The sequence below is a fragment of the Chelonus insularis genome, unplaced genomic scaffold, assembly GCF_013357705.1.
Source record: "Chelonus insularis isolate UGA/USDA-ARS -01 unplaced genomic scaffold, ASM1335770v1 contig_124_pilon, whole genome shotgun sequence".
In the NCBI taxonomy this organism is placed as follows: Eukaryota; Metazoa; Arthropoda; class Insecta; order Hymenoptera; family Braconidae; genus Chelonus; species Chelonus insularis.
In genome coordinates, this window is record NW_023276365.1 from 92970 (window position 1) to 110047 (window position 17078).

At 28.1% G+C, this 17078-nt stretch overlaps 2 protein-coding genes across 2 annotated transcripts; one reads left to right on the forward strand and one right to left on the reverse strand.

The window, feature by feature from the left end:
* The first annotated feature begins 2426 nt into the window (after positions 1–2426).
* LOC118066962 (ABC transporter G family member 23-like) lies at positions 2427–6748 on the forward strand. The gene is made up of 2 exons (XM_035083431.1): positions 2427–2812; positions 3487–6748. Exons 1-2 carry the CDS (start codon positions 2706–2708, stop codon positions 5492–5494), a joined length of 2115 nt encoding a protein of 704 aa, XP_034939322.1. The 5' UTR covers positions 2427–2705; the 3' UTR covers positions 5495–6748.
* A 2675-nt stretch (positions 6749–9423) lies between these two features.
* On the reverse strand, positions 9424–14535 carry Nmnat (nicotinamide mononucleotide adenylyltransferase). Its single transcript, XM_035083385.1, has 5 exons — positions 14313–14535; positions 13828–14237; positions 13662–13763; positions 13409–13575; positions 9424–13252 (listed from the first exon to the last, which is right to left on the reverse strand). Exons 1-5 carry the CDS (start codon positions 14386–14388, stop codon positions 11128–11130), a joined length of 2880 nt encoding a protein of 959 aa, XP_034939276.1. The 5' UTR covers positions 14389–14535; the 3' UTR covers positions 9424–11127.
* Positions 14536–17078: the final 2543 nt, after the last annotated feature.

Genomic DNA, 17078 nt, shown 5'->3' on the forward strand with positions numbered 1-17078 from the left:
CATATTTTTAACCAATAAATAGAGCAATTTCCCTCCAATGATCCTTTCTTACTTTCCATGATTATATTGAAAAGACAAGAATAAATTATTTGTAACTAGTTGTTTTGATATCACATAAAAACTTGGATTAAAATTTTAACTAATAACTCACCTTTCACTTTCCCTTGAGAAGTACATTACAACTGAGCATTAAAATCTCCCCAAATGAGTACAACTCGAATACTTACTTCCCTGTCTGTATAAACGTTGAACATTTGTAATCATTGACAAACTTGCTCGAGTGACTTTGGACTGATCTCAAGGACATTACCCCTGACCCAACTTGTCATTGCTTATTATTTTATTGCGCAAATCATTCATGAAACAATTATGCTCATGATCCCTTGCATGAAGCTACATTGAATCATTCAGTAGTCAAGGTCGACTTTTTGCAAAAAAATTATGTAGTTAATATTATTTTTAGGTATGCAAACGTATTCGCAGAAATCTTCGAAGCTACCTTGAAGCGAATTGGAGCGTCAGAAGGTAATGGAATTCCCAGTCTGGAAGAAAAAAAAAAAAAACAAACGAATACAATGTGTGTAAAATAAAAAGTTGTTGGCATAAAACACGATTGCTGCTGATCCTCGTGCAGGGAAATGCCGTTAAAAAGAAGCTTGCCTTGACAGTCGTTGTAAGATCAGCAAGAACAAATTACGTTTTTATGTTGTTTTATCATTTATGAAGCATGAAAAACGTAAAGAATTAATTATAATGTTTTTTTTTTTTTGCTTATCAAATCATAAGATTGTTATTAACTATGGATCTATGTGTATAAATAAAATCGCGAGTCTGGAAAGTGAAACTAACCAATATTTCACTAATACCTGTCAACAATTTGATTCCTATTTCAAATTGATAGATTGTTATTTAGAAAACCATGATTTAACATAAATTAAATTAAATACAGACAAAAAATACTGACACGCAAAAATTGTCTTCTTTTTCATCATGAACGGATGTCTTTTCTTCACCTCTTTCATCATCTCGTTCAAGTGAAAAATGATACATGAAATTCCTTTTTACCCATGAACGATAAATTACTGTTTATCTTAAACAGATAAAGAAGTAACTATCTATGGATTATTGCCAACTGTCGGTAATATAGATGATTGTCGTAGAAAGCGCATGATTTGAATTTCAATGAAAGGCATATCATGCACAGTTGGTTATGATAAATGCAACAGCATCATATTTTTTAACCATCAAGCATTCTTTCTTCAGAGAAATTTGCTAACTTGAGCACTTTAAAAGTCGGTCGTATTGTATTTGAATGATAACTTGTTGAGAAATCACTTAACATGAAAAAATAAAGAGAAAGGGAAGATATGTCAATAATACGTCATTTAATCGTTCAATATCATATCCATGACGATAAACATAATACAAAATTACTAATATAACAGTATTGATTTATTTAATTAAGGATTACTTGACTTTAAGCTAAATTACATTACCTAATATTGATTAATGACATCTGTTGAAATGTATAATGAACGTATGATACATAATTTCAATTCATATTAATGAAAACTTTGAAGGTTGCACTTTTAGAACAATTATAGTTGAACTAAACATTTACCTTGATAATTATGATGTGCATCAAACTCTCCATTTTTTTTTATCACACAACTGAGGCGAAAATTTAACAAAAATCCCGTTATAAGAAGGAATACCAGTGTGGGTTTAACGAAAGAGAGTAAAAAAGAGAATTATAAGATGCGATAGGCGATTCAACGACCTGCCAACCGACTTTTACCACTTCCGCAACTAATTGTAAAGGTACTTGTGTATTGTCAGAGCATGGGAATCGATCTTTATCCATTACCATCTAGTTATTTCAATGTTATTACATTTTTTAGAAACATTTCCTCTTTCTCTCTGACATTGTACCAAATTAATTCCACAGAATTTATAATCATTTATTGTTGTCTGTATTAGAGACAATAAATAGGCGAATGTAGAAAGTGTATACTGTGGTGGGGTAAATAGTTGGTTAAAACATTAAATAAAGATTTGAAGACTTGCAAAAAAACAATTGCTTTCCTCGTACTCAATCTTCCTCGACCGTAACTTCTAGAAAAAATAAAAAATTGTTAATCAATATTTATATTAATCAATATAATTACGTCTTGATGGTAAATAAAATAAAGTCATTACCTTTTATGTAAATAGATGAACTTATGACCGATGAGCAATTCTTTTTATCATACTAGAGTGATATGTTAATGAATTCTGTATCAAGATATCTGATGGATCAATTTATTGATATTGATATCAATAAAATTGAAGAATAAAAACTGGTCTAATCTCCAAACAAAAAACATAGGTGGATATCACAAAATATGTATGCCTCTGAGAAGAGTAAAGTAGTCGACAGTAGGCTAGTGGTTGTAACGGTAAACCTAATCCGGTCCGGGACTTGGTAGTGCAGTCTTCTGAGCGCGTTCGACCCTTTTAGATCAATTTGTGGGCCGCAGCTGTCAATATTCAACCTGTTAAAATAAAATAAATTTTAATTAAAATTGAGTTTAGTTAATTGGAAGTCGAAATAATTTAATAAGTTATTGTGAATTTAATTTTGTTGATGTTTAATTTTTTGGTTGATCATCAAGTTTTCAAACTTCCACGTGTGCTTTGTAGGAGAGTGCAAGTGACAATTTGAAATGGCGCGAACACAGGAGGCTATTGTTGTGAGGAATGCAATTAAGAGATATGGGAAAAATAAACCAGTTCTTGATGGATTATCTATGATTGTACCTCAAGGATGCATGTTAGTATTTTTTGTTTTTTTCATTTGTGTTTGGTGGAAGATGGAAAGATGTCTGTTTTGATTCCACGTTGACATGAAAAAAAATTCCAACGTCAGTGTAGTTTAAAATAAATTTTCTCGATTAGTCTTTGAGTATTTTAATGTGAATTTTTTATAAAAACAAATGATTTTAGTCGTTTATGATTTTTTAATTAAATAAATAAATCAATAAGATAGATTGGAACATATTTAATTATTCATTAAATATTTAATTATTCATTAAATTTTATAATGAACGTTTTATAGACTACTTATATTCAATTATTGAATAATTTAACAAAACTACTTATTTTTTAGAGCGGAATTTTTTATAAAAAAATAACCATTAAAAATGGAGTAACACGGAAAAATGACCTAAAATACTTTTCTTTGTTTTTTTAATTAAAAAATAAAAAATCCTGTTTAAAAGATTCTTTTACTTTTTTTTTTGATGAATAATAATGATCGTTGGTTGTAACTCACGTTGATTACATCAGAAGCTGATAAAAATGCACCGAAAAGAAATTAATGAGAACACTTTTTAAAGAAGAAAAAAAATCATCACAAGTTTCAAGCTATAAAATAATTTGTAAAATTCATAAAAATGTTTTTAAAAATGACACAAAAATGAATAAATTCATACCTTTTTACATTAGATATGGACTACTTGGAGCCAGTGGTTGTGGGAAAACAACTCTCCTCTCATGCATAGTAGGAATCAAGAAACTTGATGCTGGAGAAGTCTGGGTGCTAGGTGGAAGACCAGGTGCTAAAGGATCTTCAATTCCAGGTCCACGAGTTGGTTTTATGCCTCAAGAAATCTCTCTTGTTCAAGAATTCACAGTTCTTGGTGCTTTTTTTTATTTCGGTCGAATAAATGGTATGGACGATGATAAAATTATGGAAAGACATTCATTTCTATCTAAACTTCTTCAATTGCCCGATCCAGATCGGTTAATAAAACATATGAGTGGCGGACAACAAAGGAGAGTTTCATTCGGTTGTGCTCTCATTCACGAACCAGACTTACTTGTTCTTGATGAACCGACTGTTGGTCTGGATCCTATTTTGAGAGAAAATATTTGGGATTTTCTATTTAAAATTACTAAACAAAATAATGTAACAGTGATAATCACTACACATTACATTGATGAGACTAAACTTGCTGATAAAATAGGTCTTTTAAGAAAAGGACTACTCTTAGCTGAAACTTCACCATCTGCTTTGATGGAGGAATGTCGAACTGATTCCTTAGAAGAAGCTTTTCTTCAGCTTAGCCAGAAACAGCAAGAAAGAACAGATAAAGGTGGTAGAATTATTGATAGCACTGGTGAATATCTACCAGAACTTGGAGAAATATCAAATGAAACTTTAAATCAAAATTATAACATTCCATCGAGACAGTATGATGAATATGGACGATCAGTTTATAAACGTCGTACAGTTAAAACATCTCGTAAATTTCAAGCACTTATGACCAAGAACCTTTTACAATTTCTTCGACATCCAATAGGAATTTTGTTTGCATTCATTTTTCCATTGATACAAATTAATGCATTCTTCAACACTATTGGTGGTGATCCAAAAGATCTCGAGATAGCTGTAATCAATCATGAAACCATGAATTGTAATGTTAATGATTATACAGGACAAGTAATATATTCACCTGAAGACCGTACCTGTGAGTTTATTGACGTTAGTTGTCGATTTTTAAATGCATTCAATAACTTTGTTGATAATGTGAAGTATGACAATTTTGGTAAAGCTATAAAAGCAGTGAAAAAAGGTGATGTTGTTGGAGCTATATTTGTTGGAAAGAATTTTTCAAAGTCATTACGAGATCGGATAGATTACTATATTCCAGAGGACTTAACAGGAGGAGACATTGAAGTCACATTGGACATGAGTGATCATCACATTGGTACTTGGCTCGAAAAAAATCTTCGAGATAAATTCGCACAAATATATCGAGATTTGTTAGAAGAGTGTAAACTACCACGAAGATTAATGAATTTACCAGTCAACATAAATGAAATGTTTAGTAAAGAAGATGCTACGTATCAAGATTTTGTGGTTCCTGGATGTTTAAATACTTTATTATTCTTTATAGCAGCATCTGTGTCTTCTGCAATTATTATTACCGATCGCCATGAAGGAATATGGAATAGAAGTTTAGTTCAAGGTGTCACAACCACAGAAATATTATTATCACACATATTATCTCAGCTTATTATTGTGGTGATCCAAGTAGGAGTAACAGTAATAATAACTTTTGCTCAATATGATTATGAATATCATGGATCGCTGGGTACAATCATATTTTTATTATTCCTAATGGGAATATGTGGGTTATGTTATGGTTTTGTTGTATCTGTTTTTTGCACATCTCACACTGTTGCTAATTACATTGTAACCGGAAGTTTTTATCCAGTCGTACTTTTATCTGGTTGGTTGTGGCCAGTTGAAGGTATGCCAGATGCTTTACAATACATAAGTTATATTTTTATACCAACGACAATTCCAATATTGTCTTTGAGAAGTATTATTGATAAAGGATATGGCTGGGATGAATCTGAAGTTTATCAAGGATTTTTAGTTATTATGGGCTGGATCGCTGTCTTTATTGGCTGTGCATTGATTGGTTTAAAAGTAACTAAAAATTAACACCAATTAATATTCAACAAATAAAAATGAATTAAATTTAAATCAATATTAAAAACATTTATTTAATAAACAATTGTCTACTTTTGTAACTCAGTTTTGTTTGTTGAATATGTTAGGAGAAGCTTTGATTTATCAAAATAGGAGTATTGTTCTCAGAATAATTATCAACTTCTAGTCACTGTTCCGAATAAATGTAGAAAACTGTTAAATTTAATTACGGCATATATTACCGTTGATATATTTGTAAATAATTATTATAGATAAAAGATAGAAAAGAAGTAAGCAGATACATTATTTAAAATAAGCTTAATTCATTACCTTATTTTTCTGTTTTTGGAGACTAAACTTTTACAATGTTTGATCTTGGTGTTGTGAATTCTGTACACGTTCTGAACATTATTTAAATGCATTAATTTAAAATTAAATAAGTACCTGTTAAAGACAGAATAACAATTCCATAGAGCTTATAACCTATATAAATTATTACAAAGAGAAATTTTAATAGAAATGAAATATATTGATATATTTTTTTAAATACAAGTTTTGTAAATTTAGAACAATGTACAATAAATTGTGCTTCTGTACACTTAATCTTCCTTTTAAACAATGAATTGACAATCAATTTTCAGGTAAAAAATCACTCTATATTCTATCTAAACAATCAAACTTGTTGATTAAGATGCAAAGATATATTTTGTTATGTTTATTGAAATAATTTCCAATTCCAAAATTAATTTTGACAATTAATGATATCTTCAATTCCTTTAACATCTAAATTTTCATTCAACAAAACATTCAATTGACATAACAATATATATCTTATTAGTAATTGCTAAAGCGAATGGTTTTCATTTGCTGTTTTATAGTAATAAAATTATTTGTAAATGAATTTTGAATGTAATTATAGTATAAATAATCACATAACATATGTTTAATATAAATAATAAAATGTATGTATTTATAATTGGTATAGTAAGTTATAATTTTGTAGATAGTACTTGAATAAATATCGAAAGATACCTCATGAAATATTGAAATTCTGTTTCAACAAGTGTTAGATATAGTAATTGATTTCCTTAATCGAAGAATATCTAAGTAATTTTTATTCTACCTCCAACAATGTGATTTACTGGTGTTATTTATTGGACTTTTATGTGCCATTGTTCTACTACTCACAAGTATTTTTAATATAAAAAAAACAAATTATCACCAATTTAAATTACCATTTGTTTAAAAACAATTCATAGAAGAAGGTTTGACACATATTTTTTTCTAAACAATTTTCAGAAATTGTTACTTGTTATCATATTTACTTAATTCACGTTTAAACTACTTTTTTTTTTTGCTAAAAAAGATATAATTGTTATAAAGAAGATGTATTGTTTTTTACAATTAATTGTAGTAACCATTTAAATAATAAAACAATAATTTTAATGTTAATTTATTAAATTTTTTAAGAGCTTGCATTAATAATTTTATTTAACATTACGCGTTGACACTAAATCACCTTATGCAATTATTAAACCCATAATGGTCATTTACAGTCATTTCATATGCAGTGAAAAATATGATCCTGACTATTAACTCTAGCTTAATAGCACTCAATGTCTATAAAGAGTTTTTATAGTCTTGACAATTGATAAAAAAAAATAATTTGCTAAATGAAGTCTCGTAAAATGGTTCTTACGAAAAAATTAATATCAAGCTGGATAAAAAAGAATATTTTAATGACTTTTTGTTGATACTAGATCATCAACGTGCTGATGCAGCATGGATTGTCATTAAAAATGCAGTGGTAAGATATAAAAGTGATAATAAAAATTTTTTTAAATTTTGTTTGTCAGCACTTAGAAGATTTAAAGCAAAGTTTACTCAGTTTATCAAAATTCAAATTAGAAAATGCATAAAATTTTACAGATTTATAAATAGATAAAATATTTTTGGATGAAATAAAGCAGAAGTAGAAAGTTTATTGTTATGTCAGTGATTTGTAGCCAAGTCTTACTTTTAAAGTTTTGAATATATTTCTCATTTCTTAAAATGTTATTTTTGGAGTGGATATTCGCAAGTCCAGTGCATGAATATGATCAACTTTTTAATTTTTTATTACATCATCAACTATTGCGCAAATATTGATTTCTTCATATAAATAGATTTAGGCTTGAGTTTGTCAATAAGCTCCTCTATTTTATTTGCATATTCAATTTTATTTTTAGTTATCTTGATATTCAATCAAAGTTTATTAAATAATTTTATATTGAAATCTTTTTACTTTAGAAAATAAATCAATGATAGATTTTTGTTGCAAATATTATTTAAAAATACTTTCTTTATATTACACTATTGTTATTTATGTCTTTATGATTTTTATTCCTTAAAATGTGTTCAAAGTTCATAGAAAATATTGATGTGAGCTTAAAGTTGAAGGAAACCATAAATGTTATAATTGTTGGAGCAATCAAAAGACAAATATCTCTATTAATTAACATACAGACGGTTTACTCAGAGCCAAAACTTGTGTAAAATCAACTCAAATTTCTCTACAATGGTATCTGACAACTGCTGGCTTTTATATGAAAGGATCTAGGTCTGAGGTAGACGTGGGAAGCCAGGAATCTCTAATTTCAAGTTCAAGACTTGGCTTCATGCCCCAAGAAGTTTCACCAGTTCAAGAGTTTGTGGTAGTTGATGTTCTTGATTACTTGAGTCAAATGCGTGGTCAAGAAGACTTAGCAATTAAAGATAAATATTTCTAATTATAACTTTCATTATTTTCAGCTTAATATAATCAAAATAATTCAATGATTTAATACATAAAAAAAACTTCAATTTACTTGTGCTATCATTCATAAAACAGGATTTTTTGATAAATTATTTTTATTCTTACGTAGCTGCAATCTAATATACTTATTACATCACTACTATAGACATTATTCCATAGATGCTCTGGGAAATAGAGAAAAAAACTTGTCCAGTTGATTTAAATTCATAAATATTTAATAAACAATTAAATAAAAATAAATGCATACTACATATCATGAATAAAACTTTACATATAACGTCATGATTAATTGATCACAAATTTATTAAAACAATTAATTTTAGAGATAATATAATTTAAGCTTTAAATACAATGAATTATTTTCAATAAATTTTTTCAGTAGTGTAATAAATAATTTAATTCATTGCATTTTTTGTAAAGCATTTAAAATAGTATCTACCATTTCAAATTTTAATGATAAAAATATTATAAAAACAATTAAAGCATTTAAAAAAATCTAAATATTTCCAAGTTATTTAATGATTAATTAATGTCTTTTTTTGTTAATTTTTTAAAACTGGAAAAACTTGTTTTATTCAATTAAATTATTCGTACAATTCGAGTGTACTATGCATATTGATTACCTCAATATCATAACTCTGACTAGAGTTTTAACAATTATGAAATCTCTTTATTCTCAATTACTTCAATATTTCTTCAAATAATTTATGTATCCAACATCAGATAGACAATTTTCATTTATCAATTGATAGATATATATTTTTTTTCTAATCGTAAAACTACATTTTATTCCGAGTAATAAGTATTTTCATAGATTTTTTCATATATCAATATTCTATGTACGTACAGACACACGTCAGATAAACACTATTTTGACTACGCACCATGGAAAAGAAGTTTCTATAATTAGATTGATTTAAAATTTAACATGTTTTTATGTATTCTCAATGCAAAATTAAATGAGAAAGAAACATTTGAAAAGACATCAGTCGCAAGAAAATAAAAACTATATATTTTTTTATTACATTTTAGATTAATTAAATATGTAATACTTATTAATAATACAAATTGTTCAACTATATACAATTATTTTTATTCATTTCTAAAAATATTGACACATCAGATGAGAGATAAAATAGATATATATTTATACATATATATTTTTTTATAATTATAGATAGAATATTATGTATATCTTTTAAAATATACAAAATATAAATTGTCACTATCGCAATATTTGTTTGCAATTCATTAAAAAATATTACAAAATAATAAAACCTGTATTTCAAATAAACCAACACAACTAAGTCACAAGAGTTATTCTAATTTAGCAATTAAAGGATAGATCTTTCGTTGAAAACAATGCAAACAACAGTAGCTGAAAGTAAAGACAAATAGTAGAATGTAAAAGTAAAGAATGAGATTTAGCTTTCAGTCTTGGTCGAGCGGTTGCAGCAGATCATTCTCATTGCAATTAAATAAATGAATACAACAAAAATAAATTAAAATAAAAACTAATGTGGATTTAAGACACTAGGGTTTGATTATTTAGCTGTTAAATGCTACGTATTGCGATTGTAGTTCTTTACGAGGATCATTGGAGTATTGTCGATAGCATTTAGACATATTGTTTTCTCTTGGATATTACTGGAGATGTCAATACTACGAGAGTCGATAGCGTATTTATTACGTTTAGCAGCAAGGAGACAAGAACCGCATCCAATGGGATGAGCAGTAATAAGACAGTCAACTATCTGTCTTATAGTAGGCATGCAGGTTTTGCTGTACCCTGAAAACACACATATCACATGCAACATCAGAAATAATTCCTCCACGCAATCTACAGTTATTTTTTTTTCCTTCTCACTTCATTCAATTCTATGCTAGACAATTCTTTTTTATAGCCTTTTGGAGATTGCGCAGAAGTTCTTGATAAAGGACTTAAGGCCCTGACTAGACATTCCCATTTAATAAACAATGTCATACACAATTCAGTTTTAATTTAAACAAATATTATTTTTCGTGCTTGTTTTTTTAGTTTATTTACTGAATAATCATTTTTAAAAAAATTTTTTTTTTCAATATGTTTTATTAGAAATTGTATAGTTGAAGAATATTTTAATGGAAGAAAAATATTTGTAATTATATTTGAGCGTTTGATAACTGAAAGAGTCATTCGAGTACCCTGGAATATCTTGAAAATTAAAGAATACATTGATCTAACTGAAGAATTGGATTCTAAATTTTATATTAAATCCTAATTATAATCATTAAATGATAAAAACTATAATTGTAGGTATTTCAGGGTGTAATGATAAAAATTTCATTAAAACATCTACAAATTAGAGAAAGAAGAGAGTAATAAAGAAAAGCGCAAACTCCATAAACTAATAGCAATCTAGAGTATAATAGAATATTATAATCTACGTATAAATTGATTAATTATTGTAAGCCATCTATTGCAAGTGCAAATGCGTCGTGCATAAAAATATTAAGCGTTCAAGTTTACCTATGTATCCAACTATTTAAATTACAGCCAATTTTTATATTAATTAGTTTAAGTCTTTAATTAATTATACAGTGGAAGCTCCATTGTCTGAATCTGATAAAATTCTTAAATGCTATGAACAGTTATTCTCCTGCGACACATTAATTAATCAATGTATCGATAAAATACATAAAAAATAATAATTGTGAATATTTATTTCATCTAAACTCATTAATTCCTTTGATTAATCTATTTAAATAATTTTTTCCAAGTTTCATTATTATTTCATTATTAATTACATCAGTGTTCGTTTCCATCTGATGCCAACGAGAATGTTTATAACATTCCCGTATAAATCCTTAGCTACAAAGCCGTCTCTCTATCACTAATTATCTTCAAACCGTGTTTTCCAATGATAAATTTAATAGTATCAGGTTCAAGACGAGAACTTTTCTCATTTTGACGTGTAAGTAGCTGCTTGGACTCTTCCAACTTTTCTTCCTCTTTTATGCTCTTTCCAACGTCATCAGCAGACTTTCTTAACCTATTAGAACTTTTATTTGTCTTTGTCATGCGAATATTATCTACTGACCCAGCAACTTTTATTTGTTCTTTTACTTCAATTGCCTCCTTAGAAATTGATTTCACAGTCTTTTTAGAAATTGGCAAATCATCAACTGATGAGTAACGCTTCTTAGAGTCAGGCTTAGACACTGATCGATTGATTAATGAACTACCACGAGTTATTTTTTTAGGATCAGTTTTATCCTCAATGTTGGAAATATCTTCTAATTTTTTCTCATAAGATGTGTCATCTTTCTGGATTGTTACTGTAGCAGTAGATTGGTTTGTTTCTGTATCTAATCCACAATTTTCAATTTCAAATTCAACATCATCGAGAGTAGAATCATCATCAGAATATTCTTCAATTGAAGTTGATGGTGCTCTTTCATTTTTATCAATTGATGGTATTTGAATTTCACCATTGTCTTCACAATCAGCATCTTCATCAGCAATATCGAAAATCCTTCCATCCATATTCACTCCAGAAGTTATTTTTCTTTTCTTCAAGTTTAAAGGTACGTGACGTGATCCAGCAAACAAACGAGCTTCGAGTTGCTCTTCTGACTCCGGTCGAGAGGAAGCAACAACATCCAAATCCATTGCGATATCACCACAAATTTCACAAAGTTCACACTGAGGTTCTGTCGGAATAGGTTCAATGTTCTGAAAATGGGTCGAACTGCAAATTTCACATTCGGGTGAATCAACATCCACTGGAGAGCTGTTACAGCAGACTGAACAATATTCATCACCAATTTGAGTATCATCTACGTCTGGTATTTCTATTTTTTCAATTGTTGTAGAACTTGGTGATTGATCTACTGAAGGTTTATCACTAAAATCTATTTGCTTGATTTCTTTCACTAATAAATCACCTTTTATATATTCAAAACTCTTAGATTTCTTGGATAACATCTTTTTAGGCTTACGTGCATTAATGGACTCAAGACTACCTTGAAAATTTTTATGCTGAGAGTTATTCTCTTTAACACTCTTTGATCGTTCAAGATTTTTAATGTCTTCAACTTGTTCTTCTTTTTCTTCTGAACTTTTGTTGTCACTTTCCATCATCGGTACCACTTGTTCCGAAAGAGTATGCAATTGTTTCATATTTTTTCGGGTACTTCTCACAGACTTCAGGTACTTACCATCAATATCAAGATTTTTAGAGCTAGAATTGGTCAAAGATCTTCTTGGTTGGTCAATTGTTTGAGAAATCTCTTTACGTTGACTATCATCCTTTGATGTTTCAGCCTCAGGAACAGAAAGTGGTGGTGAGATTGTCGCTTTAACTTCAATATATTGAACACTTGAAATTTTTTTATCACAATTAAAAACTACGGATTCCACAGATTTTACTTCTCCAGAATCATCTGCTGGTGAAATAACATTCGAAGGAATTTGTTCAACTGTTTCATTAACTAATAATATTGATGAAGAAATATTTCCATCAATTTCTTCAACGCATTTTTCTGCTTTATCATTCACTTCACACTCAGTGCTATTGTTATCACGCTCTGTGCCATTAGTAAAATTATTTGGAACGCTTGTGCTTGTCTCATGTAAACCTACCTCACAAAATATCTGCGATTCTCCAGTCTCAGTGGCAATAATCTGTTTTGCTTGTCCTGGATAAATAGACTTAATTCCTACATTAGAAATTTTGTTATCATTTTCACTAATAATATTCATGAACTTGTCACGCATACGTGCGGTATCATCTGAATTGATAATTAATCTAGATTTAGGTGAATTTTGAATATTTTTTTGTATCAGAGATTCAGCAATATCAATTGAGATTATTTCCACTGGACTTGGACTCGCCATTGTAACATCACTTGGTGACGGTGTCAAAAAAGCACTGTTGTACTTTGAATCAATGTGCAAATAATTGTCGCTATTTGTTGAAGACAATGATAACTTACTTTAAGAGTCCATAAGCAGCGTGAAAATATAATTAAACAATATATTTCAATATCATATGTAGTTGAAGTTATAAAAATAAATAAAATAAATTATTTCATTAACGAAAAAATTAAGTAACTTTTAACAACATTCTTTGAAATCACTTAAAACTCACGTTGTCGATGACGTAGTTTTAACATCGTAGAGACCACAATTATGAATATAATCAATTACAGCATCCTGAATAAGATATTTTACACTTTCTCCTCTTTTCAATGCTCTTCGAATTTTCGTAGAACTTACTTCATTACATATCCATTCCGTTACTATGTAAATATTGTGCTGAAACAATGGTTTCATTATAATTAAACTTTTAGTTAAGAAAGTTTGGCTAAATAATTAATATGAATTATTAATAAATAGTCTACCATGTGCCTCGATAGAAGGTCAGAATCGTAAATAAATTTATTTGGGTTAGATCCTTCCCTTGTGATTACAACCAGGCCATGTTGACCCAGAATAGCATCAATCTGTAATTGGAAAAAAGGATTTTAATCACATGGAAAATTTCTAAAGGTCATTTGATGAACTTACATCTTCCTCTGCCCATAAATTAGGTACTGCAAAGCTTTCTAAAAGGTCTGCTCCGCATAAAAGTTTTATCTGGATAGGGGTTTTGTCTGATCCATTTTTAACATTCTCAGGAATCCACTCTAAATCCTGAGTATCAACATTATTTTTTATGTCATTTGAATTTTGTAGGACTGAATTCAGGATGTTCTGGTGATACGTAAGGCTTGTTTTAGTCTTTGACCAGGTATTCTGTCGAGTTTCCCAGGTGCTTACTTTTATCCATTCATTATTTTGTAATGCTGCTTTTAGCATTGCCACTCTATGTTCAGCACTAGCAAGTTCTTTTTTTCCGTAACTATCGTGAACTGGAGATATAACTCCTCCTACAACTACATGTGTACCCATACGATGTAAATGATCTCGTGCAATTTCTAGAAAAATCGACTCATTATAGCATATCAAATTATTACTATTGATCAAGCAATAATTGTGTGTTGTATATTTACCAAACATTCGTAAATGCATATTTGTCGGTGGATTATAACTTCCACATGACATTAATATAATTCGTGTCGGCGCCATATTTTTCTTTAAAGTTCGAATTACTACAACACTGTTTGATTATTCACTGCATTTTTAACAAATGTTTATTGCAAAACGTAATGTGTATATGTAAAAAAATATGCTCTGATGTGAACTTCTTACTGCACAAACTGACGTTTCAGACATCTTTGATGCGCACTACCTCACTAGTCAGAATCATGACTTTTTATTTTTACTATGTTGAAAACAAAAAAAGAATAAAATAAAAGAATAACAGAAATTAAATTTTTTAAATAATTATAATTTATCAATGTTCGTTTGGGAAAATTATCGATGATTTAATCACTACATTAATTATTCATTTGACTTTATGATGTCATCAGTATTAAAGCGGGATTTTTAAATCCAATTTTTTTTGACTAAAAAATTATTAAAATTTAATACAGTTAAGACAAAGTCAAATTAAAATTTTAAAGTTATTTTAATCTTGATGTTTCTATATTTAAACAAGCATGCATTGAAAAGATAAAATTGTATTTATTTCAAGGTAAAACTACACAAAATAAAAAGTAAAACAAATAGTTTCAAATGAGTTTTTAATTTTTCAGTTATATTGTTGAAAAGAAATATGACAGAATGATGGATAATACATAAAATTTATTTCCTAAAAAATCAAAAGATGATTTGAAACATAAGTTTGTAATATGAGTAGCTTTTGTAAGAAATATTTACAATATAATAACCATAAGTCAGTTTATTCTCATTCCATTTATTGTTTATTCATTCAACTAATTAATATTAATTAATAAATCAATCAATAACCATAACGATCTTTATGGATGATATTAATAATATTTTATACAACCATTACCATTATTCACCACCATATTTGCTTTTTTTTATCTTCTATATAATATCGAGCTATGACAAATTTCATTTATTTAACACATCAATTAATGTTTCATAAATCACTATGAAAATATTCATAATGATTTATAGGACACTAATCAAAGGCAGCTCGTTTGAAACGTAATAGCGAATAAATATCAATTTTGATCTTATTTTTTATTTTTAGAATTTTATATTTGCCTATTTAAAATGCTATTATCTTTTTCCAGGCGTATTCCATATTATTAACATACACACATTAAAGTTGTTTTTCATCCATATAATTCATGCTCTCTATTAACATGATCGTTAGAATATTACATAACATCATGCTCATATTTGTCATCTTCTTAAAATGTACTTGCGACCTTGCACATTGCAAACGTCAAACTGAATATATATATATATATTTTTTTTAAATATATATATAATATTTAAAAATTTTTTATTTTCCTTATTGGTTAATCAATTTTTTTTATATTTCTCCTCATTTATTATTATTATTTTTTTTTTTAATATCATCTAAACTTGTATCTACCATTGATTAAATGCTCTTAGTGTCGACCCTTTTTCTCTTGCCGACTTATATATATATATATATATATCACTTTTACTATTTTTATTTATTTTTTTTTATCATTTTAAATGTTATCATGTCACACGTATTTATTCGGAGCATTTTAGATCTTGATGTGCCTCGGTAATAGTTTTTTGCTTGATATAACGCATATCTGCATATGATTTGGTCATTAATCATCACGTGGCTCAACAACGACTGAGAAAAGGACCGCACTTTAACTCTGAAGGAGTATTGCCACGACAGCCTTGCATTTTTGGCCTTGAGAGATCTATTTGTAACATAAATCTACAATTTACGATTTAAATATTTTATTTTGAGGCACATCTTGATCTTGTACATAATTAATCCCGATGAAGATAACATTCTACTCTTTATAAGAATTTAATGGACTCCATTTAAAGATCCATTGTTACTTAAATTAATCTATATCGTCATATATATATTTTTTTATATCATTTATTTCCATTTGCAGCACGCATCTAAACAATGAAAGCAGAAAAATGTGTGAAGAATTGTTTATCACCTCATATGACAATCAAGTGCCCAGAAAGTTTCAATCTGACCAATGATACCAAAACTTTCAATCACTGGTGTAAATGCCCTTATATATATATGTATGTTTATATATATATTCATATAAATCAAGTTTAATTTATTTCAATTATAGTTGATTGATTAATATACCGGACATGAAGATATTGTTTTGGTTATCATTAAACAGATGTGCGCGTACAGGTTTTTTTTATTTGTAAAATTACATTCAACAAACTTTTCTCCAGATCTTCCATCATTGTATTATTAATAATCTTATTTCAATTACAGTATAGTATTAGTAGTAGTTTATATTTTTTTTTATTATGCTTGTATATATATCATTTGTTTTTTTTTTTATATTTTGTAAACTTTTGTAATATTGAAGTACTCTTATTTTATTTAAATTGATTCTTATTTTTTTTATTTTTGTTTTTGGTACTGATAATCTAATAGACATCTAAAAATAACACCCATTTTTATTGTAATTAATTAATAATTTGTAAGTTGCAATTCATCTTGCTTGTCTCGTGTGTTATCAATGAAGTTACTTATCGAAAGATTCTTAAAGATTAGACCGGACAGCGCTGGACGCGAATTAATCGTGGCATGTCTTTACGCCTTCATTTATAATATATATATATATATATATATATATAATATATATTTATTTTTTATTTTCTTAATATTGTTTTTATAATTTTTTTCAATTTTAAAATTAATTTTCTAT

Bases quoted from the DNA above. Each gene is read 5' to 3' on its own strand.
- LOC118066962 (XM_035083431.1), top strand. From the start codon at position 2,706: ATGGCGCGAACACAGGAGGCTATTGTTGTGAGGAATGCAATTAAGAGA. The intron at 2,813-3,486 runs GTTAGTATTTTT...TTTTTACATTAG, and splicing joins ATTGTACCTCAAGGATGCAT to ATATGGACTACTTGGAGCCA.
- Nmnat (XM_035083385.1), bottom strand. From the start codon at position 14,388: ATGGCGCCGACACGAATTATATTAATGTCATGTGGAAGTTATAATCCA. The intron at 14,238-14,312 runs GTAAATATACAA...CGATTTTTCTAG, and splicing joins TATGCATTTACGAATGTTTG to AAATTGCACGAGATCATTTA. The intron at 13,253-13,408 runs GTGAGTTTTAAG...GGACTCTTAAAG, and splicing joins AAAACTACGTCATCGACAAC to TAAGTTATCATTGTCTTCAA.